Source organism: Carettochelys insculpta, chromosome 3 (assembly GCF_033958435.1).
Source record: "Carettochelys insculpta isolate YL-2023 chromosome 3, ASM3395843v1, whole genome shotgun sequence".
Lineage (NCBI taxonomy): Eukaryota > Metazoa > Chordata > Testudines > Carettochelyidae > Carettochelys > Carettochelys insculpta.
In genome coordinates, this window is record NC_134139.1 from 39,718,130 (window position 1) to 39,737,879 (window position 19,750).

The following is a 19,750-nucleotide window of genomic DNA, read 5'->3' on the forward strand; positions in this document are numbered from 1 at the left end:
CTGCCCCCAACAGTACCCAAACAAGCGAGCCCTGTTCTGTGACCCTACCCAAATACCCCAGCCTGGCCCCTGGCCCCTGTGCTGGAATTATGACCTGTGTTCCCTGTAACCTGAGCTCTTGGGCGGCTGCCCAGGTGAGATTCAGGTGCTGCCCAGGTGATCAACAGAGCATCTGTGTTTCTATGGTGCTGCATATACCTTGGTGTACACATAACATTTATTTCTTACATGGGTAGAAAAAATAGTGGGAACAGTGACTGTGACCACAGGGGACCATATGCACTCCCCCCCCATGTTGCTCATATCACACACACACACACACACGCACTCATGAGCACCACGCTGCTTCTGCTGACTACAGGGCCAGTTTTGACCCTCCCCTAGAGCAGTGTGTCCCAAAAGCACTACTCCTAGGCTGTGCTGTCCCTGCATCCACTGGAAGATGGCAAGTGGGGGCAGAGCAGGGATGGGTCAGGAGCAGGAGGACTATGGGCTGGGAAAGAGTGGGAGAGGCATAGGTGGGGAAGGGGTCAAGGGGAGGAGAAGAGGGGTAGGGACATTTGGGTGGGGGAGGGGCATTTAGCCAGTGCGCTGTCTAGAATCCTGGCACCATTCGGGTCCGATGACCACCACCATTCACTATCTCCCTGAACTGTCACACAGGCTGGACATAGTGGCATTGGCATATTTTTGTAAAGAAAGTTTTTGCCTGAATAAAATTGTACCCACTCATTCTATACTCATGATACAGGACCATTCCCCCAAACAATATGGTGTGCAGGCCCTGGAGAGCAATGAGCTCAGTGGAAGTGGGGAGACACTCCCCCTTGCAAACTATGTAGGATGTAAAGTATTTGTTACAATGAGGGCAGGTGACTGTCATTCCAATGTAGACCTCCTATGATAATGTCTGATTAGATTTCACTGTGGTATTTCAGTGTATAAACATTCCCTATGACCTGTCTCTTGCCCAAGTGAGCCATAACTCTCAGTTAAGTTTCAGATTCACAAAGAACTAAAAGCTAAAAATGATTCTGACAACTTTCAATATGCCAGCATTTCACAGCTCTAATTCGAGACCTGAGCCAGAGGAGGGTTGAACTCTTTAACTCCTTCCTGTTGTTTTCCATGAGAGCTCAGTGCTTCTCAGGATCAGACCATTGATGTTTTTAGAGCTTTTCTGCATTTTCCAAGCAGCGAAGTATTCTTTTCCTTTAGAGGTCATCATCCACTAATGTCATCTTCTGTTTTTAAAATATAGTAGAAAATGTGGTCTTTCCCAGCAAAGGGAGCACATGGAAGACAACACCTTTGACTTTCAGGTGATGTTGCCCAAAACTGTAAAGGGAGTGGGAATAGCATTTGTGGGTTTGTCTGGACCAGAAAGCAAAACTCATTTTCTGTGAGGGCTGGTGCTGATGGCAGCTGTGAACTCCCATTTTAATAGGCAACTGCTTTCATCGCAGGAAAATGGAACTGGTGGCCCAGAGGCTTCGAGTGTACTGTGCAGACAATCTTAATATTTCACAAATGATATGTCCTGCAGTTAACACCCAAATGAGTGCAACAGTTCAAAAAACAGTCAGAGTACCATAAAGAAATCAGCTATTCCCATCTCAGTAAAATATAGCTCAATAGTCTACAACCTTCTCCTTGATTTCAACATCTAACCCTTCCACAACATAGCCATGGATGCTTGGAAATGCTGCTGACCTGTCTGGACGCTTGAGCAGGAGCAGATGAAATTACTCTTGAGGGCGCCATTCCTTTCATTGTCAGGGTGCCCACAATGTAGCATTGAGCAAATTAAGCAATCATCTGGACCCATGGGAAGGAGGTTCTTGAAGAGGTCCACCACGATTTCAACAGTTTCCACCCCACCATCAACCTTAGCCTGGACCAGTCCACACAAGAAATTCACTTCCTGGACACTACTGTGCAGATAAGCGATGGTTGCATAAATACCACCCTATACCGAAACCTGCGGACTGCTGTGCTTATCAACACACCTCCAGCTTCCATCCAGGGCATACTGCATGATCCATTGTTTACAGCTAGGCACTAAGGTACAACCATATTTGCTCTGATCCATCAGACAGAGACAAACATCTACAAGACCTTTAGCAAGCTTTCCTCAAACTACAATACCCACCTAAGGAAGTGAGGGAACAGATTGACAGAGCCAGATGGGTACCCAGAAGCCACCTGCTACAAGACAGGCCTCATAAGGAAAACAAGCACATCATCAGTGATCTGCAACCCATCCTGAACAATGATCTTTCACTCTCACAGACCTTGGGAGGCAGGCCTGTCCTCGCCTACACACAGCCTGCCAACCTTAAACAAATCCTCACCAGCCACTACAAATCACAAACCAGTGACTCTAGGCCTGGAACCAGCCCCTACAACAGTCCTTGCTGCCAACTCTGCTCACATATCTACACCAGTGACATCATCACAGGACCTAACATCAACCATACCATCCGGGGCTCCTTCACCTGCACATCTACTAATATCATATATGCCATCATGTGCCAGCAATGCCCCACTGCAATTTACATTGGCCAAACTGGACAGTCTCTCTGTAAAAGAATAAATGGACATAAATCAGACAACAGGAACAGTAATGTACAGAAGCCTGTGGGAGAAAACTTCAATCTCCCTGGACACTCAGTGGCAGATTTAAGGGTGACAGTCCTGAAACAAAGAAATTTCATACATCAAATGGAGAGAGAAATCTCTGAGCTGCAATGTATTTGCAAATTTGACTCCATTAACCAAGGATTAAAACAGAGACTGGGAGTGGCTCACAGCTTACGAAAACAGGTTCTCTGCCCTGGGTGTTAATATCTCAGTGTTAGACTCTAACAAAGGCTCACATCCCCCTGTCTGATCTAACTTGTTTTTTCCTCTGTTGATAAGTACTGTTGATACTGGGCCATTTCCACCTTGCTGAATAGACCTTGTCAGTGCTGGCTCTCCCTTTTACTGGGACCCCACTCTTTAAATACCCCTCTGAAACCTGCCCAGCCCCCCGACTCATCCATCTGATGAAGCTGGTCTTTGCCCACAAAAGCTTTTGCTCCAAAATATCTGTTAGTCTATAAGGTGCCACAAGACTTCTTGTTGTTCTCAAAGCTACAGACTAACACGGATACCTCTCTGATACATTGAGCAATTGTTCATCCGTTCAGAGGTAGGGTGACCATCCATCCCGTTTTCAGCAGGACAGCCCCATATTTTGGGTGCCATTCTGGCATCCTGATTTATTTTGCAAAAGGGGCTAATTGCCCTGTATTTCACAGGGGTCACTGGCTTCCCCTAGCTGCGGGAGCTGGGAGCTGGGCCCGCAGCACTGCTGCCCAGCTTCCCACATCTGGGGGAGCTGGGAGCCAGAGCGTGTGGTGGCTCAACTGCCACCTGGCTTCCCCCAACTGCGGCTGGAGCTGAGCCAGGGCTGCGAGGGATGAAGCGGGAGCCTGGTGGGTTTAGTGGGGCTGCAGGGGTTGGGGCTGGAGCTGCGAGGGGTGTGAACCGGGGCTTCAAAGAGATTGGATCCGGGGCCTGGGCAGTGAGGGTTGGAGCAGGGGCCAGGGTCGTGGAGGTTGAAGCAGGAGTTAGCGGAGGAGGTTGAACTGGGGGGAGAACCGTGGCCACAGTGGGGTTGGAGCCAGAGTCACCCAGCTTCCCGCAGCTGGGAGCCTGACCTGTGCAGCGGTGCGGGCTGCCAGCCGCAGCTCAGGGAAGCCAGGAGCTTCTCTGTCAGGGTGGCAGCCCTGTTCCTGGCACCCCAGATAGGGTGACCATCTGTCCCGTTATGGCTGGGTTGGGGGTCATTCCCCATGTCCCATATTTGGCTAGGGGAGATATGGTCACTCTACTCAGAGGGCTCTCTTGGGACCCACTAGGAGAGTTTGTAACTAAGAGTGTATTACGGTATCTTGCATGATCTAATGTTTCACAGCTCTGTATTTCAATCATTTCTGATGTTGCTGATGTGACTCTAATAATGATCTGGGCATAGCAGAGTGGTCCTATATCAGACTAGTAACATACTTACAGTGCAGGAAAACAACCAGAAGAAACAAAACAATTTTGTCTTTATAGTGCAGAACACATGATAATTATTTCCTGCTTGCTCAATTATGTCTGCCATTTTCTGCTTCCACACGTTAACTCAGTGATGGCTACCTGTCAGTGCGCCCAGTCTGCCAGCAGAGTGGAAGAGAATGGCTACCATCTTTTCGCTCATCAGAAGGGGAAGGAGAAAGCTGCCATTGTGTGCTGTTCTGTGGTGGGCTTGGCTGCATCTATACTGAGCCTGTCATTTGTGATATCCACCTGGCCTTTCTTCCCTCTCATCTTTGAGTGCAAGGCTCACAAGATCCTTGTTTTCCACAAAATTTGGCAGTAGATCAGTCCAGTTGTGACTGCAGCTCCAGGTGCCGAAGACAGACAATTATAATGCAAATCACACGCTGCTGCTTGAAATCTTATCCTTCAGCAAAGTTTGCAAGTAACAAGAGATTAACTTTCAGCATCTGAGTAGTTGCAGTGGAGTGAGTGAGGCATAAAATTAAGAATATGCTTGAACTAATGGAAAAATCCCTTAGGTATTACTAGAAAGTCCTATATACTATGTCTGAGTCAACTGCTGAAGGGAAACTTGATTATATACATAAATCTAGTATGTTACAAAGGGATCTAAATCTTATTATGAACACAAGAGGGAATAAAAGCCCTGTCGAATATCAGCTTTCAGCTTTTTATTTTCACTTTAGCATAAAACAGGGAAAATAACATGCAGTATTGCCCAGTGTAAGCATTGGGATTTTAAACTATGATGATATTTTAAACACTGCTTTAAAGCTATGATGATAGTTTTGCTTTTCTGGAATTAATTTGATTGTAATTCTTTTTCCCTTGTGCTTTTTATTGTACTGTCACCTATTATTTGCTATTTATAGTCTTTCTGGTTCTTCTAAAGCAATGATACAGGGCTGAAAAGCTGTTTTTAATTACAGAAATAAGTTGCCATCCAAATAAAAACAACTTTACTTTGGTGTGAAAGACTTACTTCCTGTTAATGTTATATAAGGTTACATTTACTATTTTGCCACTCATTCATATCAAGTGATTTGTCTCCTCCTATCTACGTTTGGCTCAGTGGACCCAATACTGCCACTTTTATTGGTCTTTAGTGGTACTACTTATAGGAATAAGCCTTACTTTTAGGACTAAGTGTTGCTGAATTGGACCCTTGTCCATTCCCAAGAGGATAGAAAAGGAGGTTAAATATAGCTGATTGGGTGGGGTTTGCATCTGGAGAACAAGTAGAGGTATTTTGTTCTCGAGAAAAAGAAAATGGGAGTAGTGCCAGAATTTTTAGCTCCACCCTTCAGCTGTCTATTTAAAAGCACTAGTTGCTCTAACACTGCTCTTTCACTCACAGACAACAAACATGGCAAAGCAACAGATGAAATTAGCTGATGAAATAGAGAAAGTGCTGGCGAAGTCTAAAGGGCTTTCCCTTAAGGAGCTGCGGTTCTTCTATCAGGGAACCCCATACCCTGTCACTATATGCAGTGCAGAGACATTCAAGGCCCTGGAAAACTTAGAAGCCAGAAGAGATGATATCGTGCTTGTGTCTTACCCCAAATGCGGTGAATATTGTAGATATTATTACTTGTTACTATGTAAAATATAAAATGACATAAATAACCACATGGTATAATAAGAAGGAAAATAACACCAATTGTAGTTTTTAATTCACCATAAATTTTGCAGGGATTTTAATCTGAGCATTGCTGATAAAAACAGACAATATCAGGTTTTATCTTGTGTCATAATTGTGCATTCTATTGGATTGTTTCTTTTCAGTACCGCTTGTCTTTCTGCAATGGTACCTTTATTTACTTATTCTCTACTGCAGGTGGCTGCGTACTCAAGAAGATACATGAAAGTCAATTCTGCTAATCTGTAATTTTGTTTGAAAAGATGGGTGTTGCCTACAGTGCAATAAAGTTACATGTAAGAAAACAAGAATAAGTGTTACTAATTATGATGGAAAAGTGACAGGGCATATCAGCTGCTTTTGTAGAAGTTTAAGCTTTTCTTAAAATTTTAAAATTTCAAGTTGTTTTTGCCAGCTTGATATGGCTTTTCTAGTGACTAGAACACTGTCCAGACCAAAATACAATATACTAAGTAGTCCATGTTCCTTTTTTCTGGTGGTCTGTGGTGAGAAACATTCTGAAAAAGAAGTGATGGGGGTTTATTATTTTAGGAGATAATATGGATCTAAGAGAGGATCTCTACCTTACAAAGTGGTCTGCAGAGGAAAACCTATATAATTTTTATTTAACCTTTTCTTGAAAAAATCCTATTATGTTTGAATTCATAAATGGCTCCAATTGGATTACATCATAGAATCATAGAATACTAGGACTGGAAGGGACCTTGAAAGGTCATCGAGTCCAGCCCTCTGCCCTCATGGCAGGACTGAGTACTGTCTAGACCATGGGTGTCCAGCCTTTTGGCTTGCCTGGGCCGCACTGAGTAAAGATAGTCTTGGGCCGCGTACAAAATATATAATATAGTTAATGTATATAAATCACATAATAATGTTAAAAGTTTACGATCTTGTGGGGCCGCATTACTAGCTGTCCAGGGCTGCATGCAGCCCGCGGGCCGCAGGTTGGACACGCCTGGTCTAGACCATCCCTGATAAACATTTATCTAACCTGTTCTTAAATATCTCCAGAGATGGAGATTCCACAACCTCACTAGGCAATTTATTCCAGTACTTGACCACCCTGAGAGTTAGGAACTTTTTCCTGTTGTCCAACCTAAACCTCCTTTGCTGCAGTTTAAACCCATTGCTTCTTGTTCTGGCCTCAGAGGCCAACAACTTTTCTCCTTCCTCCTTATGACACCCTTTTAGATACCTGAAAACTGCTACCATGTCCTCCTTCAATCTTCTTTTTTCCAAACTAAACATGCCCAGCTCTCTCAGCCTTTCTTCATAGGTCATGTTCTCTAGACCTTTGATCATTCTTGTTGCTCTTTTCTGGACCCTTTCCAATTTCTCCACATCTTTCTTGAAATGTGGTGCCCAGAACTGGATGCAATACTCCAGCTGAGGCCTAACCAGTGCAGAGTAGAACAGAAGAATGACTTTTCATGTCTTGTTCACAACATACCTGTTAATGCATCCCAGAGTCACGTTTGCTTTTTTTGCAACAGCATCACACTGTTGACTCATATTTAGCTTGTGGTCCACTATAACCCCTAGATCCTTTTCTGCCGCACTCCTTCCTAGACTGTCGCTTCCCATTCTGAATGTGTGAAACTGATTGTTCCTTCCTAAGCGGAGCACTTTGCATTTGCCTTTACTAAACTGCATCCTATTTGCCTCAGACCATTTCTTCCATTTGTCTAGATCATCTTGAATTTTGACCCTATCCTCCAAAGCAGTTGCAACTCCTTCTAGCTTGGTATCATCTGCAAACTTAATAAGTGTACTTTCTATGCCAATATCTAAATTGTTGATGAAGATATTGAAGAGAACCCGTCCCAAAACAGACCCCTGCGGAACCTCACTTGTTATACCTTTCCAGCAGGATTGAGAACCATTAATAACTACTCTCTGAGGAAGGTTATCTAGCCAGTTTTGCACCCACCTTATAGTAGCCCCATCTAAGTTGTATTTGCCTAGTTTATTGATAAGAATATCATGCAAGACTCTATCAAATGCCTTACTAAAGTCTAGGTATATCAAATCCACCACTTCTCCCTTATCCACAAGCCTCGTTGGTTTATCAAAGAAAGCTATCAGATTGGTTTGACATGATTTGTTCTTTACAAATCTATGCTGGCTGTTCCCTGTCACCTTGCCACCTTCCAAGTGTTTGCAGAGGATTTCCTTAATTACTTGTTCCATTATCTTTCTGGGCACAGAAGTTAAACTGACCGGTCTGTAGTTTCCTGCATTGTTCTTATTCCCCTTTTTATAGATGGGCACTATATTTGCCTTTTTCCAGTCTTCTGGAATCTCTACTGTCTCCCATGATATTCCAAAGATGATAGCTCAAGGCTCAGATACCTCCTCTATCTGCTCCTTGAGTACTTTAGGATGCATTTCATCAGGTCCTGGTGACTTGCAGACATCTAACTTTTCTAAGTGATTTTTAACTGTTCTTTTTTATTTTATCTTCTAAACCTACCCCTTTCCCACTAGCATTCACTATGTTAGGCATTCCTTCTTCAGACTTCTCAGTGAAGACTGAAACAAAGAAGTCATTAAGCATCTCTGCCATTTACAAGTTTCCTGTAACTGTTTTTCCCTCCTCACTGAGCAATGGGCCAACCCTATCCTTGGTTTTCCTCTTGCTTCTAATGTATTTTTAAAAGTCTTCTTGTTTTTCTTTACGCCTGTAGTTAGTTTGAGCTCATGTTGTGCCTTTGCCTTTCTAAATTTGCCCCTGCATTCCTGTGTTGTTTGCCTATATTCATCCTTTGTAATTTGTCCTAGTTTCCATTTTTTATATGATTCCTTTTTTATTTTGCAGTCATGCAAGATCTCCTGGTTAAGCCAAGATGGTCTTTTGCCATATTTTCTATCTTTCCTATGCAGCGGAATAGCTTGCTTTTGCTCCCTTAATAATGTCGCTTTGAAAAACTGCCAACTCTCCTCAGTTGTTTTTCCCCTCAGTCTTGCTTCCCATGGGACCTGACCTACCAGCTCTCTGAGTTTACCAAAATCGACCTTCCTGAAATCCATTGTTTCTATTTTGCTGTTCTCCCTTTTACCCTTCCTTAAAATTGTAAACTCTATGATTTCATGATCACTTTCACCCAAGCTGCCTTCCACTTTCAAATTCTCAATCAGTTCCTCCCTATTTGTTAAAATCAAATCTAGGACAGCTTCTACCCTGGAAGCTTTTTCAACCTTCTGAAATAAAAAGTTGTCTCCAGTGCAGTCCAATAACTTATTGGATAGTCTGTGTGTTGCTGTGTTAGTTTCCCAACGTATATCTGGATAGTTGAAGTCCCCCATCACCACCAAATCCTGGGCCCTGCATGATTTGGTTAGTTGTTTTAAAAAAAGCCTCATCCACCTCTTCTGCCTGGGTAGGTGGCCTGTAGTAGAGTCCTAGCGGGACATCACCCTAGTTTTTCACCCCTTTTAGCCTGCCCCAGAGACCCTCAACACATCTGTTTCCTATGTCCATCTCCACCTCAGTCCAAGTGTGTACATTTTTAATATATAATGCAACACCTCCTCCCTTTTCCCCCTGTCTATCCTTCCTGAGCAAGCTGTACCCTTCCATAACAACATTCTAATCATGTGTATTATCCTTCCAAGTTTCTGTGATGCCATTGATGTCATAGTTGTATTTATTTATTAGCACTTCCAGTTCTTCCTGCCTATTACCCATAGTTCTTGCATTTGTATATAGGCATCTAAGATATTGATTTGATCTTGCCTCCCAGTTTTCCCCTGATCCTTCTTTTTCTCTTCGACTATAGCCTGTGCTCCCTTCCATTTCTGACTTATCTCCCAGGTCTCCATGTTCTCTACTTACCCGTGGGCTTTGCCCCCCTGTCCCTGTCAAACCTAGTTTAAAGCCCTCAATCATAAAGACTTTACTGAGGGCCTAATTGTGAGAAATGCTGATTGCCCACAGTTGTCATTGATTTCAGTAGGAGTTTTGGGTACTCATAACTGAATCCTAAGTCAGGCTCAAACTTTCAATGACTCAAGCAGGAGCTTTTCCATAGAAAGGACTTAAGAACTAGGCTTGCAGAGACAGGAAGCCAAAGCAGTAAAAATGGGACACATATAAAACAAGAGGTGGTCTGAAACTGTGAATCTGTATTTTGAATATCCCATAATTTAGGGATTTGGGGAATCCTAGGTTTTTTGCCTAGCCTAATCTGAAGGTAAAGGCTGTTTACATAATTTGGTTTAATTTAGATTTCAAACACTGCTACAGTCTGGAGATACTCAGAAATTCAGTTAGTTTAATGAGACATACCTGGCTTTGTAGCTCTGTGCTTTTTTTTTTTTTTTAAATTCCCCACTATTGTAATACTGATGCATCTTATGATGAATTAATAATGAGAAATTTTAACTATGATCAGGACATTACTAATGAGTTCAGAGGAATGAATCTGTAGCGCCCTGCAGGTTTCCAGCTCCTGCAACAGAGCAATGCAGATGGAGAATTCTGAAATTCTCCAACAGGTATACAAAATTAAAAGGCCTTTGTTAAGGGTTATGATGAACACAGAAGAAAGGAACAGAAAATACTACATATGTCAAATGTGCAGTAACTCATTACCAACAACACCTTAGAAAAAAAATCCTGACATTTGAGTGCTCAATCTCACAACCTTCACTAGTATTAAATGGAATGGAAATGGAATTTTTGCATTTAAATTTCCCTTCATAAAGAAAAAAGTGCGGCAGAGAGCAAAGAGCTACAAGGAAATTGTTGCAATTTAAAACTCTGATGTTGAAGTACTGAGCTGTGTTGATAAAATAATCAGAACGAGCGCTTAGCCTCTTGCAGGATTGAGCCTAACAAGATCCATAAGTTAGCCCTGCAGCTTTGAACAGCTATTTATTTGTTTATGAAGTAAAAACACCTGTGGAATCTAGCTATTTGGTAACACTATAAAAAGGTGTCTGATTCCCTAGCCAGTTTCTCAAATGTCTCTGCTATTGAGCCCAGTCTTGGAAGGAGCTGCGTGTCCTTTGCCTAGTGCTGAATACCCACAGCTCCCATTGACTTCACTGGGGATTTTGGTTGTTCAGCACTTTAGAGGATTAGGCTTGATGAAAATTCTCAGATTTGAATCCAAACTTCCTTCCACCTTCAAAAGTCCTATTTCTTGTTATTCATTCTGCATCCGGAAAGTTAAACTACAGAAAATCTTATGATGTGAAATGCTATCCAAGAGGCCCACAAAAGAAGTGAAAATGTTAACTGATGTGGAAAATCTTTGATGTATGGTGTGATGGAAAATATAAAGTAGAATATTCTCTGCTCTTAATCCAGACATTTGAGAGGTGGTGGGGAAACTAGAGACTTGGTATCAGGCCAGTAGACAACAGGCATGGGAGGGAGCAGTTGCCTTGGGCCCTTCGAAGTACCTCGGCAGTTAAGGGCTGATGCCCTAGGCCTCAGCCCCTTCTGGGACATAGAGCCAGTGGTTGTCAGCCCTGCTGGTTGCTATTTTAGGCCTGTCAAATAACATCCGTAAGAACTTATTTTTATTAGCACATTGATGGTATACAAATGAGCAATACGAGCAATACGAGCAAATGAGGGCACAGAATTTAGAGAGGGTGGTTGCAATAAGGACATGAACGAAGAAATAATAATAATTGGCACTTTTACAGCATCTGCTGCTTGGGGATTTTAAGGCACTTTACAAAGAGTAGGGTGAATTCACCTCTGCACAAAGGGCCAGAGAAAGTCCAGTAGATCATTTGAGATCGAGCACCAGGTCCTCATTTGGCTTTTGATGCTTAAGTAGGATTTAAGTGGTTTATAAGCCTTGTACAAGGGTGAATTTCACCAGTTCAGGAATTGAGCCTCACAATAACATTAAATAGGAAGGTACAATTAACCCTTTTTTACAGAGAACCCCACTGAGGATGAGATTATTATTTATAAAGCAGCACAGGCACACACAAGCTACGTCTACACGTGAAGCCTACATCAAAGTAGCTTATTTCGATGTAGCGACATCGAAATAGGCTATTTCGATGAATAACGGCTACACGTCCTCCAGGGCTGGCAACGTCAACGTTCAACATCGACGTTGGGCAGCACCACATCGAAATAGGCGCTGCGAGGGAACGTCTACATGCCGCAGTAGCACACATCGAAATAAGGGTGCCAGGCACAGCTGCAGACAGGGTCACAGGGCGGACTCAACAGCAAGCCGCTCCCTTAAAGGGCCCCTCCCAGACACAGTTGCACTAAACAACACAAGATCCACAGAGCCGACAACTGGTTGCAGACCCTGTGCATGCAGCACGGATCCCCAGCTGCAGCAGCAGCAGCCAGAAGCCCTGGGCTAAGGGCTGCTGCACACGGTGACCATAGAGCCCCGCAGGGGCTGGAGAGAGAGCGTCTCTCAACCCCTCAGCTGATGGCCACCATGGCGGACCCTGCTATTTCGATGGTGCAGGACGCGGATCGTCTCCATGTGCCCTACTTCGACGTTCAACTTCGAAGTAGGGTGCTATTCCCATCCCCTCATGGGGTTAGCGGCTTCAACGTCTCGCCGCCTAACGTCGATGTTAACATCGAAATAGTGCCCAACACGTGTAGCCGTGACGGGCGCTATTTCGAAGTTAGTGCCGCTATTTCGAAGTAGCATGCACGTGTAGACACGGCTGTAGTGCTTTAGGTGAATATAAAGACATTATCTCTACCCCAATGGGTTAAAACAATCAATAGCCAACATGAAAACACAAGACGACAAGAGACTGAAAAGTGAGGAAGTTAGGGAGAAAAATGGAGGATGGATAACGTCCTTTTAGGCAACAGTTTTCCAAACAAATGTGAGGATAAAGCTGATTGCATCGTGGATTTCTGTTGTTTCTGGCACTCGGGATTTCTCAGTGCTCATGAGGTTATGGCTCAGTCAACTCATCAGCATCATCTCTGTGGATCCCAAGAAAAACCTTTCCAGGGGATCTCCACAGGGACCAGGAGATGATACCACAGACCTAGGATATACGTTGTCATCCACCCTCGCCCCCTCTCTGTGGCAACCAGCAGTGAATTGTGCTGCTATCTTTAGAGCAGAGTACTCATGGAAAACTCGGAAAAGGTGATTCCAAGGAGTAGAAACAGGTGGGGTGGAAATGGACCGAACAATACAGTTCAATGGGAGCAACCATTTCAGGTAGTCAGAGAGGTGATGGGGCAGCGGATTCCAGACCCAGTGCAGAGAAGTGTAGGATCCAGGAGTGTAGAGCTGCTGGTTTGTTTCTCACTGACAGAATGATCTGAACCTTTTGGTGAGTGTCCTACATGCAAACCCTTCCCCTGGTTATTGCAGGGGAAGGAGCCATGTCCTCCTTATTGTTAGTCTCTGTTTTAGAAATATTTTAAAATATATTCAAATACATAAAAGACTAAATTTTATTCATATTCCACCCACCATTAGGTTTCAGGCTATGTTTCAGACTCAGGGTCGATCTTCTGGGGTTCGATTTCACGTGTCTGATATGGATGCGTGAAATCAACCTCTTGGGGTCACAGTCAACCCTGTACTCCTCGTGAGATGCAAGGAGTAAGGGAGGTTGACGGGAGAAACTCTCCTGTCAACCTTGTTCAGTAGGGATGGCCAAGTAAGCTGAGAGCAGATAGGTTAATTCTATCTATGCAGTTGCCACGGCTAGAATTGCATATCTGCAGTCAACTTACTTTACCTAGTGTAGACAGAGCCTCAGTAAAGTGGACCCTTATGGGGGCTAGGCAGAATAAAGCCCAAAGTGCAGACTGTCAAGCAGCCATTTAGGATTTTGTTTTTAAAACTGTTAGTCATTTGAGAGTTTCAGTAGTAGTATTTTTCACATTGGCAAATGGATATTATACTGCATTAAGCAATTTAATGAGAAGGTTCAGATATCTTCAATAAGCTTCTTATCCATTGTATTTTTTGTTTGTCCAGGTGCTAATTGGCTTATCCAGCTATTAAGAGATTTGCTATTTACAACTTCCCAGACTAAACAAGAAAACATGGAACTGCCATTTATTGAATGTGGAGATCCAGAAAAATATGAGGTTAGTAGGGAATAACTACTAAAACAATTAAAATCTGGTATTTCTTTCTCTCGTGCCTATATATAAGAATTCAAATTAAATAATCTAGCGTGTGTAGGTTTTTCTTCTGAAGAAAAACCCGAGATAAGTACTGCATTTTGATTAGCACAAGAATGTGCTATTCCACAAGTGCCAACATTTCAGATGGAGGATGTACCCAGGTAACAAAATTATACTCCCTTAGTCTATTTGTTCAAAATTTTTGAGAATGAAACTGTATTTTTATTTATGTATTTCGTTTTCTATTTATGTTTAAAGAGGATGAAAAAGTTACCATCTCCAAGGATTTTGGCAACACACCTTCATTATGATAATCTCCCCAAATCTATCTTCAAGAATAAAGCCAAGGTGAACTTCCTGTTGTCTGTCAATATCCATTTCTATAATATTTCAACAGCATCCTACAGTTCATATCGATCACTAGGGTCAGGATACAAGGTAGTGATATTGATGGGAAGGTGATTCTAAGTTACTTTTACACTTCCCCTCCTTAGCCCAGTTAATATGTGATGTAACTTAGAGCAGCTTTGGGGTTGCTTTAACTGACATCAGCAAGAACAGCTCTCTAGAAGCTGTTCCGCTGGCCAAGAATCATTGGAGTGCAGAACTTTACAGCTGCCCTCAGTCTTTTGTGCCAGAGGGAAGGATGGGAAGGGATAGTGTAGTGATGGGTGTGTTGATTTAGCAACCTCTATGGATTCTCATATGCAAAAGGACAAACAGCTGAAGCCTTAACAGCTTATTACAAACCAACAACATTGTCTATCTGGGCCATAATAGATATTTTCAGTTAAGGAAGGGATGGAGAAACAAGAAGCAGAAGGTGAGGAAGGTGACCAAAGGGAGATATTGATTATAACTATGTTGTAGCTGATCTTTTGTTAAGTTTTTAAAATTCCTATACATCCCATGTGATCAAAAATGTTTACAGTAACTATCCAAAAGAGTTGAAATAATTGTTGACATAACATAGAAAAATGGGAATAAAAGGGGATAGCACAGCTACAGTTTCCTAAAGGACACAGCAATAGCACTTTGCACAATAACAAGCTGTAACTTGCAGTGGAAATTCACCAAGTCTAAGGTAACAATAGAGAGCCATGCACCGATAGACAGGGAAGGATTTTAATGACAGGAGTACAGGCTTTTTCAGTCTCTCATTTTTATGATTCTGTGAGCACAAGCTCAAGCTTTAAAAGTGGCCAGGGACTTTATTGTGAACATCATTTTGAGTTTGCTTTTCATGTCTTACAATATTCAATAGTTACTGCTCGTTACTGGTGACATAATATTTAGCTGTACTATCACTGTTGTTATCTAGGAAAAGAAAAGATTTAAAAACTCCTAACCTCTTGCTTCCACTCCAGATACTGGTGTTGTTTCGAAACCCTAAAGATACAGCTGCCTCATTTTTCCATTTCCATAACAATGCTCCAAATGTCCCCAGTTATAGCTCCTGGGATGAGTTCTTCTCAGAGTTCATGAGTGGAAAAGGTACAAGTACTATTTTTGAATGTATCTGAAAGATTAAGCAGTAGGAAAAAATATTTCAGACAATCTAAACAGGGCCAATATGAAAACAACTATGTAATGCTAAAAATAATTGGTAGTTATTCTTCAAGATTGGATGCAACTAAAATCCAGATTATGAGGAAAGCTCTAAGATAATGCCCCAAAGTAGCACTAGGTTGTCCCTTGAGTAGTAGTTGAATGTCTTCTGCAAAACTTCTGCAAAACTTCTGCCAATTAGGGCCAGCTTCAAGCAAGATGTGTTCAGACTCAAAAATGCTAGTGAAGACATTGAAGTTTCTGCATCTGGGGCCAAACCAAAAATCACACGCTATGTCTAGACTAGCCCCGAACTTCAAAGGGGGCATGGTAATTAAGGTGTCGGGAGGTTACTAATAAAGTGCTGCGGTGCATATGCAGCACTTCATTAGTCAAAATCTCCCCCGCAGCAACTTTGAAGTTTGACACGGGGGAGATTTTGACTAATGGAGTGCTGCATATGCACCGCAGCACTTTATTAGTAACCTCCCGACACCTTAATTACCAAGCTCCCTTCGAAGTTCGGGGCTAGTCTCGACACAGCCAGAGTTTGAACCACTTCCAAAATGTAGGGAAGTGCAGATCTAGATTTGGCAGCTCAGAAACATCCTTAATAAAAGCCTATGTTCTTATGGAAGCTAAAACAACTGTATAGAGAAGGCCATGCTTCAGGTCATAAAACTCTAGCCTACAGGCATCCAAGAGAAATCTTGCCTTCTCCGTTATACAACACTGCATAACTGAAGAGATGTCCTGTTATGTTTTTTTGCTGGGTATAACTGAAGAGATGTGCTGTTATGTTTCTCTGCTGGGTATAACCTGAAGGCAAGAGAAAGTGATTCTTAGCTAGAGAGAAATAAAAGCATGATTATTAAACATACAGGCTGAAGTTTGTTTTCTACTTCATTTTCAGTCAGCTGGGGATCCTATTTTGACCATGCGGTTGCCTGGAACAAACACATTGAAGATGAAAATGTTATGATTATAACATATGAAGACCTGAAAGAGGTAAAGCTGTTGATATCTGTAGGGCAAGGCTTATCTAATCTTGATCCTACTCATGTCAGTGGTAAAGCTTCTAGTGACTTCAGTGAGATATAATTATGCCTGAAGCATCTTAAAGCAGTAAGTTGAGCATAGATGCAAACTTGTAGCGCTTAGCATCAAGGTGCTATAAAATGCGCTGCTTCTGAAATTATTGTTAATGGGTGAAAGTCACATACCTGTCAAACAGGGAACTCCTTTTTTTCTTTTTTTTTTCCCTCCTGAGCAAGCATAGCAGGTTATCCTTTTCATTACTTTACTTTCAGAACCTGACTACTGGAGTGCAGAAAATAGCTGAATTCTTTGGATTCTCTCCAACAGCAGAACGGATTCAATCTATTGCAGACAGAGGTAGCTTCCAAGCAATGAGAGAGAAATCCCAGGAGCTCTATGGTTCAATTGGCCCAATTCTCTTCCGTAAAGGTAAATTGTGTTTTTTAAAACATCCAAAGAATGTCAATGGCTACATTTTATTTAATTCTGACAGGAATCTGGAACAGGAGGCAATCACTCTTTCTTCCCTCCTGGTTATCTAGCTTAGAAATGGCTAGAGAAACATAGATGGCACTTTTACAGAATTGCTTGATCTTTCCACGTGGGTCAAAATCATTTAATAGACTACTTTGGATTGCCCTGTTTCCTAGAAGCATAGCACAAATGGTATGCTATTCAGTCATGGTTTTCACCAGTTCCCATGAAAGCAATGGAGAGGTTCCTACTGATTTCTGTGAGAGAAGGAATGAGTTCTGAATCCTGATTTAGGTTATTAAATCTCTGTAGACTTTCCTTCTTGAGTTTTTAAGGCACTAATGGAATTATGGACCTGAATTAAAATCTTGGATCTAAGCAAACTGTAGGTTGATAACTGTCTTTGGAATGGGTCAGACGAAAACCCCAGCTCCAGACATCCTCAGATTTGGGGATGTTCAAAATCTGCATCCAAATTTTGCAGGTGGAGACAATCTGTCTTTGCAGTCTTGAGTCACACTTACACACACTTTGGGCCTTTGCTTTGAAACTTGTACAGTCTTTCACACCAACATGAAAACAACCAAATGAGAACCAAAGTGTTATATCTACTCTTTATTCTCACCTTGTAGAGGTGTAAATGACTACACAAGGTGCAGTCAATGCTGGTTTGGGCCTTGTATACAGTTTACCTCCTCTGATCAAATGTTCATGTGTAGCACATAAACATGCATTGTCCCCAAATATCATAATAAAGGAATCATTCTTCTTTTAAATTAGTCCTTATATTCATTGTAGTCAAGGCTATCTTTTTCTTTCTTTTGTTTTTTCCAGGTGTTGTTGGAGATTGGAAGAATCTTTTTACTGAAGCTCAAAGCCAGGAAATGGATGCTAAATTTAAAGAGTGTTTAGGCGGAACCAAGCTGGAAGCACATCTGAAGTACAATGTGTACTGCAAGGCCTGAGAATCACTTTGATATATGCTTTTACGTTTTTATGTACTCTACAAGGGATAGTTTAAATTAGGACAAGTATCTCAGTTGTAATTTGTAACTTGTCAGTGTAATATTGTAGGATCACATTTCTATGACATTTCTGTCTTACCATCAGCATGCAGGCTTCAGCTTGGGAAAGCACTTAGCACCTGCTTCATTTAAGCATCTGTTTCAATCCTAGTATAGTCAATGGGATGACTCATAAAATAAGCGGGAGTGTAAATGTATTGTTGATTGGAGATAGGATAATTTAATTTCATGCAAGTTATGCTTATATGGTTTGCAGAATTGAAGCCTGAATGAGTATATCCATGTGAAATTTTGATGTAAGCAAGTTGAGAGACACATAAATGACACTGTCCAAAAGTTCACTGTTTTTGCTAAATTGGGAAGTATAATATAAAGACTACTGAAGGCAGAGACATAATGAAAAGGAAACTAGAGTGGTGAGTGCAAACTGGAATGAGGGAACTTAATGGGAGCAGGGTACTTGCAAAGAGACTGAAAGTTGCTTGTGGGCTTCTAGTGAATTAATGTATTTGTAATTTGACAGTGGCAACCAAAACCCCAATTCAGTTTTAGACTGTAAATCCAAAGATTTTCTATCATGGACCAGGGACATGACATGCCTTCTGTGTGTGACTGTGGGGAGACCATACCAGGATTACTCATGTAATTTAGGACACCCAGACACCAGAAGACCTTAGCTAAACAGGGGAAAATTCACAAAAAAGCAATAAAAGCGATCAGGGATGTCTAAGGAACGAAATAATGTAACTATGCACTATGGATTGATATGTCTCCATTATTGTATTAGAGCAGAAAGAGTGGAACTGATTAGTGCTGAAATATCTAGGAATAATGGAATGAAACTGAGGAAAGACATGTTTAGAGCGCATGTCAGAAAACATTTCCTGAACCGTCAGTCTATGTCTAGATTGCCGAGCATTGCTGGCAAAAGATACGCAAATTGTGCAACCAATTTGCATATCTCCGGCCAGCAGTTCTGTGGGAGAGGCTTTCCTGACATTTGGCCTGTCCACATGGAGCCAAATGTCAGGAAAACCCCTCTGCCGACACCACCCTTCTTCCTTGTAGAACAAGGAAGACCAGGATGTTAGGAGAATGCTCCTGATGCAGCAGACTTCTGTTGAGAGACCTCCAGTCTCCCAACAGAAGCCTCCAGTTTAGACATACCCTAACGGTGAAAGTGTTCCAACAGGTTTCTACACCTTCGTATCACGTGCATTATTTAAAACTAGTCTGGCAAAAGCGCTTGAGCATGTATTATAAAGAAAAATTGTACGGAGGCAGGGGGATAGACTAGACATGCTAGGATTTTTCCCTCTCCAGTTCCTATAACTCAAGGAGCCCAGGCTCATTGCTGGAAAATGAGCTATGTTTCTAATATTATTAATATTATCTCAAGAGACATCCAGCTAAAGCACAATTCCTTCCTTTCTCCCCTTCTGCTCTAGGTAATGAACAAGTTACACCAGCCCTTGAAAGGGTGTCATTTACTTCTCCCATTTGCACTGAGCCAGTTACTCTGGCAGGGGAAGAGCTAAGGCTCCATCCCCTTGCTGCCCCCTTGTTTGAAGCAAGAAGTGTCAGAGCGGGGGAAAGGGGGGGGCAGGGCAATCTTCACAAAATCCCAGGCCCAGGATCTAGCTAGGAGGGGGATGGGGATGGAGGGACTTTAACTAAGACAAGGGTACATTTTAACCTTTTGTATATTCTTTAATGTTGATGAACTGCACAGTTCACTGTAGGCCTATAGATTTAAATATATATTAAAGGTAACATCTGCACAGTCAGTTTGTGAACTGACAGTCGCGTGTG

General features: G+C 42.2%; 1 protein-coding gene across 2 annotated transcripts in view; it reads left to right on the forward strand.

The window, feature by feature from the left end:
* Nucleotides 1-19,520, forward strand: part of SULT6B1 (sulfotransferase family 6B member 1) — a 20,039-nt gene extending 519 nt beyond the window's left edge. For both annotated transcript variants that reach the window (XM_074989671.1, XM_074989670.1), the window contains exons 2-8: nt 5,453-5,663; nt 13,702-13,814; nt 14,112-14,201; nt 15,221-15,347; nt 16,315-16,409; nt 16,712-16,868; nt 17,748-19,520. In XM_074989671.1, coding sequence (XP_074845772.1) covers nt 5,462-5,663; nt 13,702-13,814; nt 14,112-14,201; nt 15,221-15,347; nt 16,315-16,409; nt 16,712-16,868; nt 17,748-17,878 — 915 coding nt within the window. In that variant the 5' untranslated portion in view covers nt 5,453-5,461 and the 3' untranslated portion in view covers nt 17,879-19,520. The remainder of the gene's footprint in view (nt 1-5,452; nt 5,664-13,701; nt 13,815-14,111; nt 14,202-15,220; nt 15,348-16,314; nt 16,410-16,711; nt 16,869-17,747) is intronic.
* The last annotated feature ends 230 nt before the right edge of the window (nt 19,521-19,750 follow it).